General features: G+C 49.2%; 1 protein-coding gene across 1 annotated transcript in view; it reads right to left on the reverse strand.

The window, feature by feature from the left end:
• Positions 1–16032, reverse strand: part of LOC115332725 (sodium-dependent dicarboxylate transporter SdcS-like) — a 64622-nt gene extending 48590 nt beyond the window's left edge. Inside the window, exons 1-3 of the mRNA XM_040223142.2 lie at positions 15901–16032; positions 5642–5791; positions 1273–1618 (exon numbers count right to left, since the gene is read on the reverse strand). Coding sequence (XP_040079076.2) covers positions 1273–1618; positions 5642–5791; positions 15901–16032 — 628 coding nt within the window. The remainder of the gene's footprint in view (positions 1–1272; positions 1619–5641; positions 5792–15900) is intronic.
• Between the last annotated feature and the right edge of the window lie 753 nt (positions 16033–16785).

The following is a 16785-nucleotide window of genomic DNA, read 5'->3' on the forward strand; positions in this document are numbered from 1 at the left end:
GAGTTGTGACATTAAGCAATTCAAGCCTGATGTTTTGTATTGCTTAATGCCACAACTCGGACTGCTTTCTTTTGTCTAAACATATGTTTCGGCATCGTCATTATCTGAGCTGCCTCCGTAAGTTACGGTGATTGGCTCTTCGAGTGTTCTGCGGGAAAGTAGACGCACGGGCTTTTTTTAGAGTGCAACAAACTGACAAATCTATAAATGATGGAATACTTACTTCCAAGAGACTGTATACAATTGATAGACTTGCCTTTTTTATGGTATTTTCTGCGCACGCCACTTTGCAGCCTTTTTATATCGACCGTAAGAACGCGTAATTTTTGAAAGCCGGTTTCTTTTTTTTTTCCAACTTTTTGCTCGGGTAAATTTTTATTATTATTATTATTATTCGATGATTTTATTACCTATGGGCACCTGTGGTAAATTGTAGCGCGATACGTTACCGAGCATATTTATGCGGTCACTTAAAGGGGTATTCACACGAGGGAGAAATCCCGGGGATTTCTCCCCGGCTCGCGCGCATCACGAGACGAAAACGCGAGGCTTTTATACATGGCAAGGCCTGACGTTTTCTTCTCGTGATGCGCGTGCCGTGGAGAAATCCCCGGGATTTCTCCCCCTCAGAATCGGGGGCACGCGGTATAGAGAGTACGGCCACAGCTGTGTGCGCCAATGCTGAGCTCGTGCTGATGGCGAGCTTCCACAATTTTTTTTGCAACGTGCATTTCGCACCATCAAGAGTGCCGGTCTTAGCAGCCTATTGATGTGAGCTCGTTCGGAGCATGCGCTCTAAACAGCACCCACAAATATGGCGTCCAGTGAATACTCCCTATATTGGTCTGTTGAACGTGTTCCCAGCACGTGCTTTCTTCCTCAGAATATCAGACCATAGCCCCCTACGTACTGACAAAGCCTGGCAGATCGCCACGAGAAGCGGCCGACGAAATGGAAAAGGAGGAGCGGCAGACAGCGGATGAGAGGAGAGCCACGTGACTGACGCCCCGCCGCGGCGAGGCGCCGAAACACACTTCTCCCGAGCGAACAAATGTGTTTCGGGTCCTCGCCGCTGCAAAAGCTGTGCGCTGACGTCCAGGGTCCCCGAGAAACGGCTCTTTGATGTTCTGTGCTACCAGATCCTCGTGCTCCAAATCTGCGACCGGGCACTCTGTGGCTCCTTCGTCGAACTGCCAAGCTTTGTGAGAATGGAGGAGGCTATGATCAGACGCAAGCGTTCCCAGCGGCGTCGCTCGCCTGCGTGGTGCGTACCGTAGGCGGGCGCCTCCGGGGTCTCGGCGGCGACTCGGGCCTCCTCGGCGCCCCTGTGCTGGCGCGCCTCCTCGGCGGCCTTGTTAAGCCTGGCGACGCGTACGCGCACCTTGCTGGCGTACACCTCGGCAACCAGGGTGTCGACGAGGGAGACCATGACGGCTGTCACGGCCGCGTCCGTCACGAACATGGAGAAGAGGAACACCAGCCACATGTAGCAGAGCAACAGCCAGCGCACGCTGGTGCCCAGGGCCAGCAGCAGGTACAGCGCCATGCGCCGGTTCAGCTTGGACGTCTGCAGCAGGATCGAGATGAAGAGGCCTGACAGCGCCCGGATGACGTCGTCCTGCGCCCAGGACGAGTCGGGATTGGCGCGAAAATAGCGGCAAGCCACCCTCGAGTATCAGCCATCCATCCGATCTACCGACGCCTGGCTAGCGCGCTCGGAGCCGCGTCTTGAGACGGAAGCCCGGGCGGATGTGTAGTGTAGCCTATGGAGAACTTCATTTACACTCCATGTCAGGTGAAAGTCTCTCTTTATTATACTTCGTCTCACCTTAGTATGGACTAACCGCGAATGCTGTGCTAGCGCGAGCGGCTAGCCTTGACTGCCTTAACTGGAGCACTCGCTGAACGAGCGCTCGTGCAGCCGCCAAGGCTTCATTCAAAGCAACTATCTCGCGCTTTTAGCACGTGCGGCTAAAGGCCCATACGCACATTCGCGTTTGAACGCGTTTGAGTGCGTTGCGGAGTCCTTGCGGCCAGGCGCGGTCGCTTGCAGAGCGACGCGCGCCTTCCCGCAACGCTCCGTAGCGCGACGCAAGCGAGTAGAGACTCGCTCAACTTTCCGAAGCGTTGCGGTGCGTTCAGGTGCGTGCAAGAGGAGATGGGGTGACGTGTTCGCTCGCCCCACCCGGCCGACTCGGCGAGGCGTATCCGGTTCGCCGGTCGCAGTGCTTGCTTTTTCGTTTTGGGGAGCGGTGGGGACTGTATTTTCCAAGGCTGCGATGGTTCAAGCTTGACAAAACGTCGGGGAAGCCGGCGAGATTCTCCCAAGATCGAACACTTCGACGCTGTCGCCGTGCGCCGCCATGTTGCCTTGGATTTCGCTTACTATTGGTGAGCCACTAGCGACGCGTTCTTATTGGCTCTTGACTGCGGTTGACTGCGTGTCAACGCAACTGTGCGTACAAGTTTGGCGCAAGCGGTCTTCGCAACGCAACGCGCCCGCATGCCGCTACGGTACGCACCGCGCTCAAACGCGAACTAACGTGAGACGAAGCATAGATGTACCATCGCGGACAACGTTAACTGAAACTGTCCTCGGTGCTTCTTCGGCGTATCTTCTGATAGATACACCAACTCATGTTTTCAAACAAACCGGAGCGCTCCTAGCGGACGCCACCGGCGCCGCGCATGCGCGGTGGACGGTGGGCAAGAAGCTCGCCGTCGCCCATAAACAAACCATTGAAATGCGTTGTTGTCGGCGTCGGTGTGAGTCCCCGTGCTCTTTTTCGCGTTGGAATTGTTGATTCTACATCCTCCTAACAATGTTTGACTACTTGAGCGGCTTCAGCAAAATTAACGAGGCTCGTTACACCGCAAAACTTTGCGTGAATAATGTGACGTGCGGCGATTCATTTCACGTGGACGCCGCAGAATGGGCGCTAAAGCCTGACTCCCATGATGAGATTCATCTCGCTATTTTCAGACACGAAGTCGCTCGGGCTGCAAAAGCGTGAACCGTAGTTGAGGTGGGGGGCGTCGATACTGAAAACCGCAAGTAGAATCGGGCATTACAAGTCGGTGACGGCCACTGGTAACAATGATCAACATCTTGTATCTACTGTTTACACTTAGCCTACTCACCCCAACCAACCTTCAAAAGTGTTTTGAGGCCTGCACTTACTTCTTATCGAAATTACCGGGTCAACGTTTGGTTTTATGGGCCGCTTTCGTTTGAACGAGCTGACGACAAAAAGCAGACAAGTTTGAAAGAGCAGACGACAGTTCAAACGGATGGTCAATGGAGTGCGGGCAAGAAGCACCGCGTCCCGCGTCAACAAACCATTGGAACGTCACGTTCTCGGCGTCTGTGCGAGTCTGCATACTCTTTTTCGCGTTGGAATTGTCGATTTTACGTCCTCATAGCAATGTCTTACCACTTTAATCGCCTGAGCGAAATTATCAAGGTTCGTTACGCCGCTAAACATTGCGTAAATAATTTGACGTGCGGCGATTCATTCGCATGAACGCCGCAGAATGGACGCCAAAACCATGATGAGATTCTTCTAGCTATTTTCGGTCGCAACGTCGCTCGTGCTGCAAAAGTGTAGAAGGTAGCGGCGATGATCGACGTCGATACTGAAAATCGGAAGCGGGAACAGACCAAGCGTAACAAGTCGGTGATGGCCACTGGAACCTATCATCTACATCTTGTATCTACTGTTTACGCCGAGCCAACTTGAGTCTTTTGAGGCCTGCAATTACATCTTATTGCAATCACCGGGTCAAAGTTTGGTCTAGGGGCCGCTTTTGTTTGAACGAGCAGACGACAAAAAGCAGACAAGTTCGAAAGAGCAGACGATCAGGCGGCCGTGTGATTTTGAAGACGCACTGAACCCGCGGGTGGTCCTGACAACTTGACGGTTTTGTCTCGTTCATGTTGGAACAAAACAAATACATCTGGCGACCACAAAGTGTTGCCCACACAAGCAATCGTAGTTCGGCAGCGTCTGGTTTGCCCTTGTCACGGCTACTATCCACGTTCTCGGACGAACGGAGAAGGCAGAAACACATCAAAACTGATCTTCAAACCTTTCCAGACTCTTGGTACAGCCCCCCTCGCAGCATTTCGACAAGAAGGCAGGTTTTTTGTCTCGTTTCTCCCAAAAGAACGCGAGAATGCATGTCTCGCACCGCAACTTCTGCCCACCACCCCAGACCGGAAGTGCGACCGACGCGCCACCACCGCGGCGTGACGTAGGAGAGTTGAGTTTGTGTAAATGCGAAGTTGAGGTCCCCCTCGGGATTGTTTGATAAGCCAAGAGACGATGCGCCTTGCAAGTTGGCGCATTTCAGTCTTCTGCGCATGGGAAAGGAGGTTATATTAAGCTCCGCCTCCCGGGAGGGGGGAGGGGGGGGGGGGGGGGGGGGGGGTCGCGGAGGTAAACATCTCGGCGTCGGCAATGGCGGATAGCAGCTGGCGGTAGCCGTAAGTCCTTCGCGTGGTTGCTGGTTAAAAAAAGAAAGAAAAGAACGTTCCGCTTCTGTCCTGTGTGATTTAGGGGTCGGCTCCGATCAGGCACTGTCCAAGGGCAGTGTTACCAGGGGAAATGAAAACGTGCTGCGTCTTCAGATGTGGTGGGCGCATTCACGACGGTGTGTCGCATTTTAAATTTCTGGGAGAATTTACGGATTGGGAGCTCTTTCTTGAGTCGGTGGATGGTGGACCATGTCCGTTCTTAGTTGGTGGAGTGATTTGTCTGGTTGATTCCGATAACGAACCACCTTGCACCCTTCTTAGAGAGACAAGCGGCTCCTAGCCGCACGAAACAGAGCAATAACAGGTATGTGATGCCCTTAGATGTCCGGGGCCGCACGCGCGCTACACTGAAGGAAGCAGCGCGTTTTTATTCCTGTCTATTTAAAACCGTAAGCTTAGAAAAAAGTGACTTGAGCAAATACAGAGGGCTAAATGAAGTACATCGGATTACCCCGAGCAAGTGTTCGTCTGTTTAAATAACAGAGCATAGAAAAATAAGGTTCCATAAAATTTCGCCAAAAATAAAAACAATAATTACTTCTTGGTGTCAACGAGTCGACGACATAACTTCCGCGATAAGCTCGACGCCGCACACGAAAGGAGGGAACTTGCGGACGCTAACTCCCCTCGTTCTCGGCTGTTAGCAAAAAAACCTCGGCACGTCGGCCACCTCACCCCTGAGTCCTTTGGCTTCGCTCCTTGACACGTGTCTGCTAGAATTGTTAGACAAAAACACATCGTGCCGCTCGAGTTATTTCGTCTGTCATCTCTGAAAGGCGAAGTCGAGCTCGCTCGTAAAGGTACGACAGCTGTTGAATAGCAGACGACGTCGCAAAGGAGCAAACGGCGCCCAGATAGTGGGTCTCGGCGACCCCCTATCTTTCCACTCGAGCCAATCAGAGCTCGGCGTTCTGACGTCACCGCAACCCCTGCGCAGGAAGCAGACGAACTTGCCCTCCGCATAGAGCTTGCGGGGACCGCGGATAAAAGTCGGATCGGGGGCTCATATACTCAACGGGGGTCTGGAATTTTCCCCGAATAACGAAGACCGAGCCAGCTTGTATGCGATCGACCGCAGGTGTGTGTCCGCGAGGTGGAGCTCACGTTCATGTAGCGCGTGGCCACCTCCTTGGCCGGGATGAGGTTGGAGAGCGGGAAGACCACGAGCGGCACGAAGGACGCCACGTGGTACGGGATCGGCTCCAGGACCCAGAGCACCGCGATGCCGCCCACGGCCAGGCCGCACTGGAGCAGCTGCGTTCAAAAGGGCCGCCAAATGAAGCGTGGACGGGATGAGAAGCATGTGATCCGTTTCACACAAAGTAGTCGACAACACTTGCTTCGAATAGATACAGTGTCGCATCCGGCGTACCGCGAGGTTCTATAGTCTTTCGCCGCTATCGTTTTTATTGTCTATCAATGACTTACCTTCGGATATCGATGTAAACATCAAATTGTTTGCTGATGATTGTTTTCTATATAGTATCATCGATTCCCCCGATGACCAGCGTAAACTAAACATAAGTCTCTCTAAGGTCGTCCGCTGTTGCAGGGCGTGGCAGGCGAATTTGAACCCCTCCAAGTGTGTAACTACATCCGTAACACACACAAAAACTTACATTTTTAGTTACAGCAGAGACAAACCTACACTTAGCAGCGTTTAAAAATACAAGTATTTGGCAGCCACCATTACGAATAACTTGGCCTGCAACTCACGTTGCTTCTGTTATTTCAAAAGCTACAAAAATACGTTGGCAACCAAAACGATCGCTCAAATTCGCAACCCTCGAAGTTAAATTTCTAGCATATACACCACCCCCACTGGAATATGCACGCGTCGTCTGGGACCCCTACATAGCCATCAATTTTAATAAATTGGAAACCGTGCAAAAAAAGGCGCTGAGATTTATTTTTAATAAGTATGGACGGTACGATCCGCCGATATCATTCATGGAACACACAGACCTGACTCCTCTTTCCCACCGCGCGAGAATCGACAGGTTAAAAAGCACTCTTCCATGCAGATCATTACGGGCAGCCTTCATATGAGTACAGACAACATATTTAGCGCTTCCATCAAAACTAACACTAGAGCTTCACACCAAATATATATAAATCATTTCTAAACTCGCATAAATTGCTTTACAAACTCGTTTTTTCCTGGAGCTATATCCGACTGGAATGACCTTCACTCCAGCATCCCTAATTCAGATTCACTTGAAAACTCCCTGCACCGGCCGGCAACACGATGAGTTGCATCATCGTGTTGAAATGTATTTATTGTCCCATCTTGGAACCCTCTCCCGCAATACCCCTGTACCGAGTAGCAGTATTGTAAAATAAATAAGGCCATCAATGGTGAATGCAGACTCTCGGCGTTTTTCCGTGGGGTGAACATTCCCGAAACCCCTCTTATCTATGGCGCGAGCAGATCAGGTCACTAAGCGTGTGCATGAAGGACGGCGGCCGCACAGCATTGGTCGGTTACAGAGAGCGTGACGTAACACCATCTGCAGACTGCCGCCGCGAAGTTGCGTGAAGGGGGTGGGCCGAGGGGGGGGGGGGGGGGGGGGAGGATTAAAGGGGCTTTGAGAAGGATTCTGAGATCGCCTAAATATGAATATGAAGATAACCCACTCTGCTGGCTCTAAGCATTTTAGGAATCCCTAAACCATGACGATACGCGACCGATTTCTTTGTTAAAAAAGCTACCAAAGATCGCAACACACCGAAGTCATCTCATGCAATGGGAGGAGCATGTTCTGAAACCAAGACCACTGTCAGCCAATAGCGAGCGAAGGATCCTCGCATCTCCGACCGGTAGACCCGCGGAGTGATATCTCCAATGCGCGCAGCTCGTCGCCCGGACAGCCCGGACAGTCGAACTTTGGCGAGTTTTTTTTGAGACAGTCGTACAGCCGTAGCAGACAAAGTCAATAGTGCTCTATGGCTACCATCGCTTCATCGCATCATGGCTGTCGCTAACCTGACGCCGCTCAAGGAACAGGTGCTTTGACGAACAGCCGACATGGGTCCATTGCTTGCGATGCGACACCGTTGCACCGTTGCACGACGTTCTAGGGATGATGAACAAGCGTGAACTCGCGGACGATGACGGATCGGAAAGCAGGCTTGGAAGTCACCTGCGTCGCAGGCGGAATCTGCGAAGACCGATGATTCAGCCCAGCGAGCGCGAGCTCTAGAGCAGACCAGCCGACGACCGGACACAGCACTCCCACGGAAGACGAAAAGATAGTGCGCTGTTTTTAGAACGATTAATGCGGTATTCTGTTCCCTCTCCGCGAAAAATTAACATTGGTCTCACACTGTTCTTTGCTCTTATTATCTACAAGAGCATACAGATTTTGTAATAACGGCGTTTGCAATCTCGACGAAATGTCGCGTTTTCATTGGTTACATGTCGGCCTGGCTGCCGGAACATGCTCCTCCCATCGACTGAGAGGACCGGGGTGAGTTGCGATATTTGATTGCCTTTTGAATAGAGAAATTTGCCGCGCATGATCGTGATTTAGGAATTTCTAGGATGCCCATAGCCCGCAGAGCGAGTTATCACCATATTCAGGCGATCTCAGAAACGTAGTAAGGGCGACTTTAACACGCACTCCAGTGGTATACACCCGCCGTTCCTGTGCACCGCCGAATTGGCGAAGAGGGACGTCGCCGGCGGTTGCTAGCTGTTACGTCAAGGCGTCGCTCCTACACTCTTAGAAAAAGCAAGTTTGCATTATTTGAAGTTGATTGAATATATTTCTTTCGTCCTGCGGCAACGTTGTAGGGTGATTTCGTCGAGGGTACTGGATGCCTGCTTTAACACTGTTAACTGCAGGTAAGCGTAGTTCTATATTTTATTCTGATTTTCTAGTTCCCATTTGTGCACTTGAAATGGGGCTCTTGATCTTTATGTTTATTTTGTGTGTGTGCTGTTTGTTCATTTCCGAGAGAAAATTGAGGGTATTTAGAGTAAATAAATTAGGGTAAGACACACAAGGCGCTTGAGTGCGTTTCTTTCGGTGTTCTTTTTTTCTTGTGTTTTCGTCCTTGTGCGCTGTTCTTCTCATGTCTAAATAAAACATACATTGAATTTTAATCAGGCAAATCACTTCGGCAAAATATTTACATATTTGCCGAAGTTCGACATTCGGCAATTAGAAATTATTCGTGCGCTCCGCAGTCATGAAAAGTAGTATATTACGGAATAAGGTCATTAAGTTGTGGCCGGCAGAGAGACTAGCAATTATAATGTCGTCATGACTTTTTTTTTTTTTTTTGCGTGCGATTAGGCTTCTTTAAAAGTCTAATCTTTCAGTAGGCGCGTTAGGTATGGCTCAAGATTGCATTATTTGAAGTTGATTGAATATATTTCTTTCGTCCTGCGGCAACGTTAAGTGCAGGGTGATTTCGTCGAGGTTACTGGATGCCTGCTACCTTGGACAAATCCCTTGACAGTTAATACTGCTTACTGCAGGCAAGCGTAGTTCGATATATTATTTTGATTTCCTTGTTCCCATTTGTGCACTTGAAATGGGGCTCTTGATCTTTATGTTTATTTTGTGTGTGTGCTGTTCTTTTCATTTCTGAGAGAAAATTGAGGGTATACTTCGAGTAAATAAATTAGCGTAAGACACACAAGGCGCTTGAGTGCGTCTTTTTCGGTGTTCTTTTTTGTGTTTTCGTCCTTGAGTGCTGTTCTTCTCATGTCTAAATAAAACATACATTCAATTTTAAATTTTAATCTGGCAAAGGTCTTCGGCAACAAAATTTACATATTTGTCGAAGTTCAACATTCGGCAGTTAGAAATTATTCGTGCGCTTCGCAAACATTAATAGTAGTATATTACTGAATAAGGTCATTAAGTTATTGTCGGCAGAGAGACTAGAAAGTATATTGTTGTCTTGGCATTTTTCTTTTTTGCGTCTGATCAGGCATTCTTAAAAGCTGATCATTCAGTGGGCGAGTCAGATGGCTCACGTTTGCATTATTTTAAGTTTATTGAATATATTTCTTTCCTACTGCGTCAACGTTGTAGGGTGATTTCGTCGAGGGTACTGGATGCCTGCTACCTTGGACGCAACTGCAGGTAAGCGTAGTCAGATATATTATTTTGATGTTCTTGTTCGCATTTGCGCACTTGAAATGAGGTTCTTGATTTTAATATTTCCTTTGTGTGTGTGTGGTGTTCGTTCATTTTCCAGAGAAAATTGAGGGTATACTTCGAGTAAATGAATTAGAGTAGGACACACAAGGCGCTTGAGCGTGTCTTTTTCGGTGTGTTCTTTTTGGGTGTGTTCTTTTTCTTTGTTTTCGTCCTTGTGTACTGTTCTTCTCATGTTTAAATAAAACATACATTTAATTTTAATCTAACAGAGCACTTCGGCAAAAATATTTGCATATTTGCCGAAGTTCGGCAGTTAGGGTTGGCGGTCATGTGGGTCTGCTGTGGTGCTGAGTAGCTAATGTGGTGTAGCGCTCTGTGGTGTACGTTCTTCCTCTGTCCTTGTCTTAAAGCGCACTCATGTTTTTTCACGTACAATACCAACTCGCCCAACAATCAGCACTTGTATATACTAACCTGCTACAGTAGTTGTACCCCTTTGACTAAGACTTGTTAGTCTTCTAGGTAAATCGGGGTGACAAATTTAAATATGACCGGCGAATACAAAGTGCTTACTAATCTACGATTACCACCAGCCATGTGATAATTTTAGTCAGTGGTGGTTAGTCAACAGTTAAAGTAGTCACGTCTGATAAGTATGGTTGATGCTTTATAATGCTAGAATCAGTGGCCCATCAAATGCTCAAAATGCGTCTTAGAAAAATCTAATATTTCTTCACAGTTTATTTAAATTGGGGATGATATGTTTCAACTTCATATCACATGATTTCCACATTTTTTTTTGGTTCCAGGCAGGCGGTGCAATCTACCCGGTGGCTGTCAGCTCAAGCCTAAGTAATCCAGAGGCGCCCAGCGATGTGGCAGTGGAGGGAGACCTCGAAGCCGCGTCGCCTGCTGAGGCAGTCCTGGTTGCATTCTGCCTCTACTTCATCTTTGACTACACGTATCATCACCAGTTCAGGCGCAGATTCACTGCACTAGAGTACTTAATTGATCTGAAACACTCAAATGTGGAGTCACGTGCAACGAATTGCTTTCGAACCTAAACGAAATGCCAAAAAGTAGTTTCTCTTTTAATGCCTTTTTATGCAGGTTTAGGAATTTTTTATGTCACTCGTTTAATGCTTTTTTTTTTTTTTTGTCTGACATAAGGCAGGATGGTTGATTCTGAGAGTTACAGAAGGTCAGTGATATTGCTTTAGAGTCACATTTTCGTAATTTCCGAACTCACAGCTTTTTGCTTTGTGCAGCATTGGCATACTTAATTTATTTCAGTGTACTTCATACTTGGTGCCTCAAAGCATTCGAGGGTTGTGGTTCCATGTTCACACTGATTTGTGCTTGGAAGGTTTAAATACAGCTCATTAGCAGCAGGAGATACAAGCCCTTTCTTCTTTCCACATTGGAAGAGCAAATCCCGGAGTCTGCTTTCCTCTACTCCAGCGTTCATTCCACTACTGTGGATAGGACGGGCATAGTGTACTGCTCTCCTTGAGTTGCAACGTACTAGTCATTGCTAGTCGTGTATTGCTTTGTATTGCTGTTTGCAATATATGTGATAAAGAATCTATTTTATATCACAGTGCGTTCATTTTGATTCTGGTTTGTACAAAACTCAGTCATTTGAGTTCACCCCAGTGAAGCTTCGCTATTTTAAGCAGTGTTCCAAGCATTCACTGTTATTTTCCGGGTAGGCACCGATTGTTTATGTACTTTTTGTGATAATTTTATTGACTGTCGCGAACTAGAGCCCCGAAAGTGTAGTTCCAGATGCCTTTATTGCGCTTAGTGGTTTCATCTTAGAACTTTTATAAGATGTATAGTCATGCCATTGATTTTTACTATTTTGTCTGTGACAGCCACAATAAAACATTGTCATTTACTTTCAGAACTAGGCCGTCTTCATCTATTGTAAGGCCCACCATTGAAACATGTACTATCACACCCACAAAGGGCCATAGTACCTTGTTTTAGGGGGCAAAAGTGATTCCATCAAGTGTACATTTAACCTGTATTAGGGGGTGAACTGGGCCAGTTGGTTGCTGTTATACATGATGGGAAAAACAGCTCGGAAATCGCGGACTACGAAGAACAAACCCGACAGGACAGCACTGTCCTGTCGTGTTTGTTCCTCGTAGTGCGCGTTTTTTTAGCAGTTTTCCTCGTCGTGTACATTTAACCCCAAAGTGGATCATAGTTCCCTCCAAAAAAAGGTAAAAGCAGCGCCCTCAATTACGTCGTCTTACCTCTCAAAAGGGTTGAAATTACCCCCTAAAGGAGGTAAAGGCTGACCCTGAAAGGATGCACTTTTAACACCAAAAGGAACTAAGGTTACCTCCAAAAGGAGGCAATGTTGCACCCTAACCAAGGAGGTAAGCTTGCACCCTCGTTGCAGGCGGTAACGTTACCTCCAAAAGGGGTTGCCCTGTGTGCTCGTCAGTTTCCCCCCTCAAGGAGGGTACTACAGTACCCTTTTTTTTAAGAGTGTATAGAACCAGCCAATCCACTGCAGCCTCCGTTGCTATACGTCCTATCGTCAAGCCTCTCGAAATATGCACCCCGCTGCCATCTGTCGGCGCTTGGAGAAAGTGTTTCCTAGCCAGTGTCCAAAGCCAGCTGTGGCGTCATTCCCGGCGACGTTGCAAACTTTATATATGTGTTCTCCAAACTAATCCAAGGTCAGCGCATGTACCAGGACACTAATGCTGACGCATTAAAATTGAAGAAAAATTACAGGAGGACACTCAGGACAGCTTACGTGTAGGAAGGCGAAAGCATCATAGTCCCGCGGGAGAAATGTTTTCGAGTAATGTTTCTCAACGCGTTTCGCAATGCTCTTTGTTTTTATTTCTCTTCATCCCCCCTATGCCGTTCTATTTATTTGTCTCGTGCTTACTGGTTGCCATGTACCGTAATGTTTTCATTCCCTTATTATTCTTCCCAATGTATCTGGACAAATTTCTGTATTACCGTTACCCCTTGCTCGGGGCCATGGCCACGTTGTTTTGCAGCACCCCATGTATTCGCATATGTTGTTGTCGCCGTTTTATGCTCTCGTGTAATATACCCCCCCCCCCTTATGTAATGCCCTCAACGAGGGCCTCTTAAACATATTAAAGTTTAAGACGACCTATAAGATGACGTCGATGGCGAGTCCTAAAGATCGACGCCAAGTACGACGTCTCGAACAACCTCTAGGATGGCGTCGAGGACGACGTTTAGGACGACGCAGAGGACAACCTCAAGGACGACGTCGAGGACGACGTCAAGAATGGCGTCTAGGACGACGTCGAGGATGACGTCCTGTAGAGGACGACGTCGTTAAGATCGACGTCTAGAACGACTTCTAGGACGACATCTAGGACGCCTAGAGGACGACGTCGAGAATGACGCGTAGAGGAGGACATTTAAGGAGGCTCTGGCGTATTTGCGTGGGCGGCCACGTTTGCCTGCAGAAGCCGCCGCAGGTGTAGACGCTGCTGCCAATGTCGAGGCCGTAGATGAAGACGCAATCGCCTCACAGTCCATCGCACGCAGCACAGAACGCGTTCAGTCTCCACCCTTGCCCCTTTCGATCTGGATGAGCGTCGTACCGGCGTGCGGTCGTGTATCACTACTGCGTAGTGCACGTTAACGACCCCAGTCTGGCGGTTGTACTGCACTGGCAAAATTGCTCATCTACAGCCAGTGACTCGTCGCAACTTTGAAATGGCTGATCAACTACACTCTGTATCCACACAACCCCAATTATTATTAAGCACAGAACGCGAGCACAGGTGAGGTTCGTAGCGCTTTGCACACGGTGCTCCAGCGGTGGCATCACGCTCCCGCACTTGAGCGTGAGCGGTGCTTGCTTGATGACATATTTTAGAGCGCAGCTCTTAGAGACCCGTTTCCGGCTTGAGCGGCGTCGTCGTCGGCGTAACCGCGCGGTGCATTATGGGAAACGTCCCATAATGCACCGCGCGAGCCCCCCTTGGGGTCACGTGACCTCGGGGGGGGGGGGGGGGGGCACGTGACCCCCCAGGTCACGTGGCCCCTCCCCCTGAGGTCACGTGACCCCCCCCCCCCGAGGTCACGTGACCTCCTCCACCCCCCCTCCCGAGGTCACGTAACCCCCTCCCCGGAGATTCAAGAATGAGGGGAGAAGGAGGATAAGGAGGTGAGGAGGAGGGAGGAGGGGTGTACCTTCCCTTCGGTACCCTTCCCTCCTCCTCAAGAGCTGCGCTCTTATTCGGCGTTACAGGGAGTTGTAAACGGCTTTCATTTTTTTGTGGTCATTTTTCGGGCACATTGACGCAGCTTTTTCGCGTAATGGGACAAGTAAGGTCGCCCCAGAGGTCTAGGACGACCTCTAGGAGGACCTCAAGGACGGCGTCGTCCTTGAGCATACGATTGAGCGGCACGTGCCTCTCAAATGTATATTTATGGCAATACTACACACCGCTTTTTCACACAATGGTACAAGTAAGGCTTAAAACGAGCAGCGTTCACCCCCTCAACTCGCAGCCAGAACAAGAGGCCACGTGATCTGGAGCCGATTATATGCCGCCATTGTCGATCATGGCCAAGCGCTGGGGTTTCAAAGCGGTGCACACGCGCCGAGTCCCAGATATTAGAGAGTTTTAGTAGATCGTTCCGATACCTCCGATATTCCCGATAACGATACTATACATGCACAAGGGAGGCGGTGGCGGAGTATCGGGTATCGGTATCGAAGTCATGGGAACGATCTACTAAAACTCTCTATTGTCCGGCTCTTGTCGTCATTGCAGCGATTGGACACGGACCACTAGCCGAATGCTTGTCGAGCTATCGATTATCACGAGCCCAAATCGAGTGCGCACGCAATGCTCGAGTTCAATCTATGAGCTGCATTCAAATATCGTCATTGGGGTACTGCGACCCCTCAGCTACGTTATCGAGTTTTGCGAAGGAGAGATTGAAAGAAAATGCTCGCTTTTGTCCTTGAAATTACAGCGCAACGAAGGAGTTTCTTGGTCAGTCTCGTTGCATGCGAGTATACTTAAATTCTACTAGTACCAGTAAGCTTGAGTAAAGTGAAATATTCCAAACGAATATCGTTGCGTGGCGCCTTTAATGCACGTTCTCTGTCAACTTTGTACAAAACCTTAGCTCGATACCTTCAGAAACCGTTTAAAGGGGCCCTGCAATCATATTTAAGCGTCTACCTTTTTTGCGGCTTCCACGTCTTTTAAAGTTGAGGCAAGCCAGCATTCACGGAGAGAGTAACTAAATATCAGTGGGTGATATTTTAACCGGACGACGCGGAAACCTCCTCCACCTACGGGGGCGACCCGCGGCGCCGAAAGCGCGCGATATGTGACGTCTTTGGTCCTGGGCTTACTACTGGTCCGAGCAGCTAAAAGCTTTTTTTTTTGTCGAGATACAAAGTATAAGTGTCGCGAACCGTTTCAGTTATGTATGAAAGTAGTTTTTGTTCAGTATTTTAGATCAGAAAAGAAACAAATGCAGTTTATAAAGTACGGAAACAAGAAATGACCCGTCGACATACCCGCCACCAAGCGGTGGAAAGGGCGGCGCATACTAGAAAGGTGTAGTGGGATCAGGCATTAACGAGCGGCGAGCGTAGAAAGGTCCCGAATGTACGCGGCGGCGCTGCAGCCGAGGATCCGACCGGTTCCGAGCGTTCCGAAGGCCTTCGACGAGCAGCTTTGGCTTGCGGTTTGGCCCTTTGGCGGTATGGCAGCGCGAAGTGGCTCTCGTTCTGATCTTTACTCCGTGTTTGCTGTCGTTTGTGGCCAATGAAGTGTCATGCTGGATTAGTGTTTAATCGCGCAGCAAATGCAATGCGAGCCGTTCTGGCCGCCCGCTTCATACAGCCTCTCCAGAACATGCTTTAGTGGCGCCCTCTCGAGCCGTCGAGACGGGGTGCGGCAGCCGTGAGCGCTCGCTGAGCTCACTACCCCTCCTCTAGTTCACGGCCACTCAAGCGTCCAAGGACGTCATGAGGGAGGTTATTTTTTTGCTTGTTTTTGTGAGTTTAATTTGCCTCTAACTTTTAAAATAAAGCGAAATTCGAGAAAAGAAAAGTTTGGTTAAGTTACTACGTTCAGTGCGCTCAGGTTCGGTGCAAATTAAAAACCAGTAAAAAAGTCCTTGCAGTCATAGATTCCTTTGCTTCGTGATGTATATTGACACTGCAAAATACATGGAAGACGTTGAAGACCGCGGCGTGGTACTCACCCTATCCTTTCCTAGGAAGACGCCAACGAGCATGGCGACGAAGATGAGGTAGCCGAGAACGATCTTGTACTTGCGCAGCGCGTCCGAGATCATCACGGAACGGCTGGTGCTCGACGCGTGAGAGGTCTCCATCAAGATGCCTGCGTCCGCCCGGTCAGTCGACGGTCATGAGTTGCCGGCGCAACAATCTTGCGCACGCGTTCGCCATAACCCCGCTGTATACCCTTGGAAAGTTGGGCGACCTTTCGGGCCGCAGAGCTGTGGTTCAAAGGGTTCCGACGAACCTATCCCTTCGAGGAAGGATCTTACAAAACAGGAGCTCTTGCGCCCAAGCCAACCAGATTGCGCGTGTTCGGATGAAATAATGACAGCAAATAATCGTGCAGTGGCGTAGCTTTTTATTTTTTTCCCCTTCTTATAGTAAAAATCCAGAAGCGGAGTTTTATCGCCTGAGCATCTACTTCATGAGATATATATGTCAGCCTGCGATCCTTGTACTATATGAGATTATGCGCTCCCCATCACGGAAGAAAGTCTGTCACTGCATCGTAAAAGTCACAGGCAGTCCGTTCACCGCGTTGTTGTTGAGCAGGTTCGCGTGCTTTACACTCACGACGCTACCAACGATGTTCACTCCGCACCATTACGATTATCATGGTTCCGCGATCGAGAGATCGCTAAACGAACTCCAGTCAGCAAATCCGTTCGAACAATGATTCGATGTGAACGACGCACTCAAGTGGGCGTCCGTGGGTAAGTTGGCACGTGACTTTCATATATAACGGCGTTCTTCCTGAGAAGGTGGGGCGTTACGAAATGCCTGCTGCAAAAGGCAGGCAAGCGATGCGATGGCAGCTGATGCCACGTGGCTGCTGCCGTCAACGG

This window comes from Ixodes scapularis, unplaced genomic scaffold (assembly GCF_016920785.2).
Source record: "Ixodes scapularis isolate PalLabHiFi unplaced genomic scaffold, ASM1692078v2 ptg002900l_1__unscaffolded, whole genome shotgun sequence".
Classification (NCBI taxonomy): domain Eukaryota; kingdom Metazoa; phylum Arthropoda; class Arachnida; order Ixodida; family Ixodidae; genus Ixodes; species Ixodes scapularis.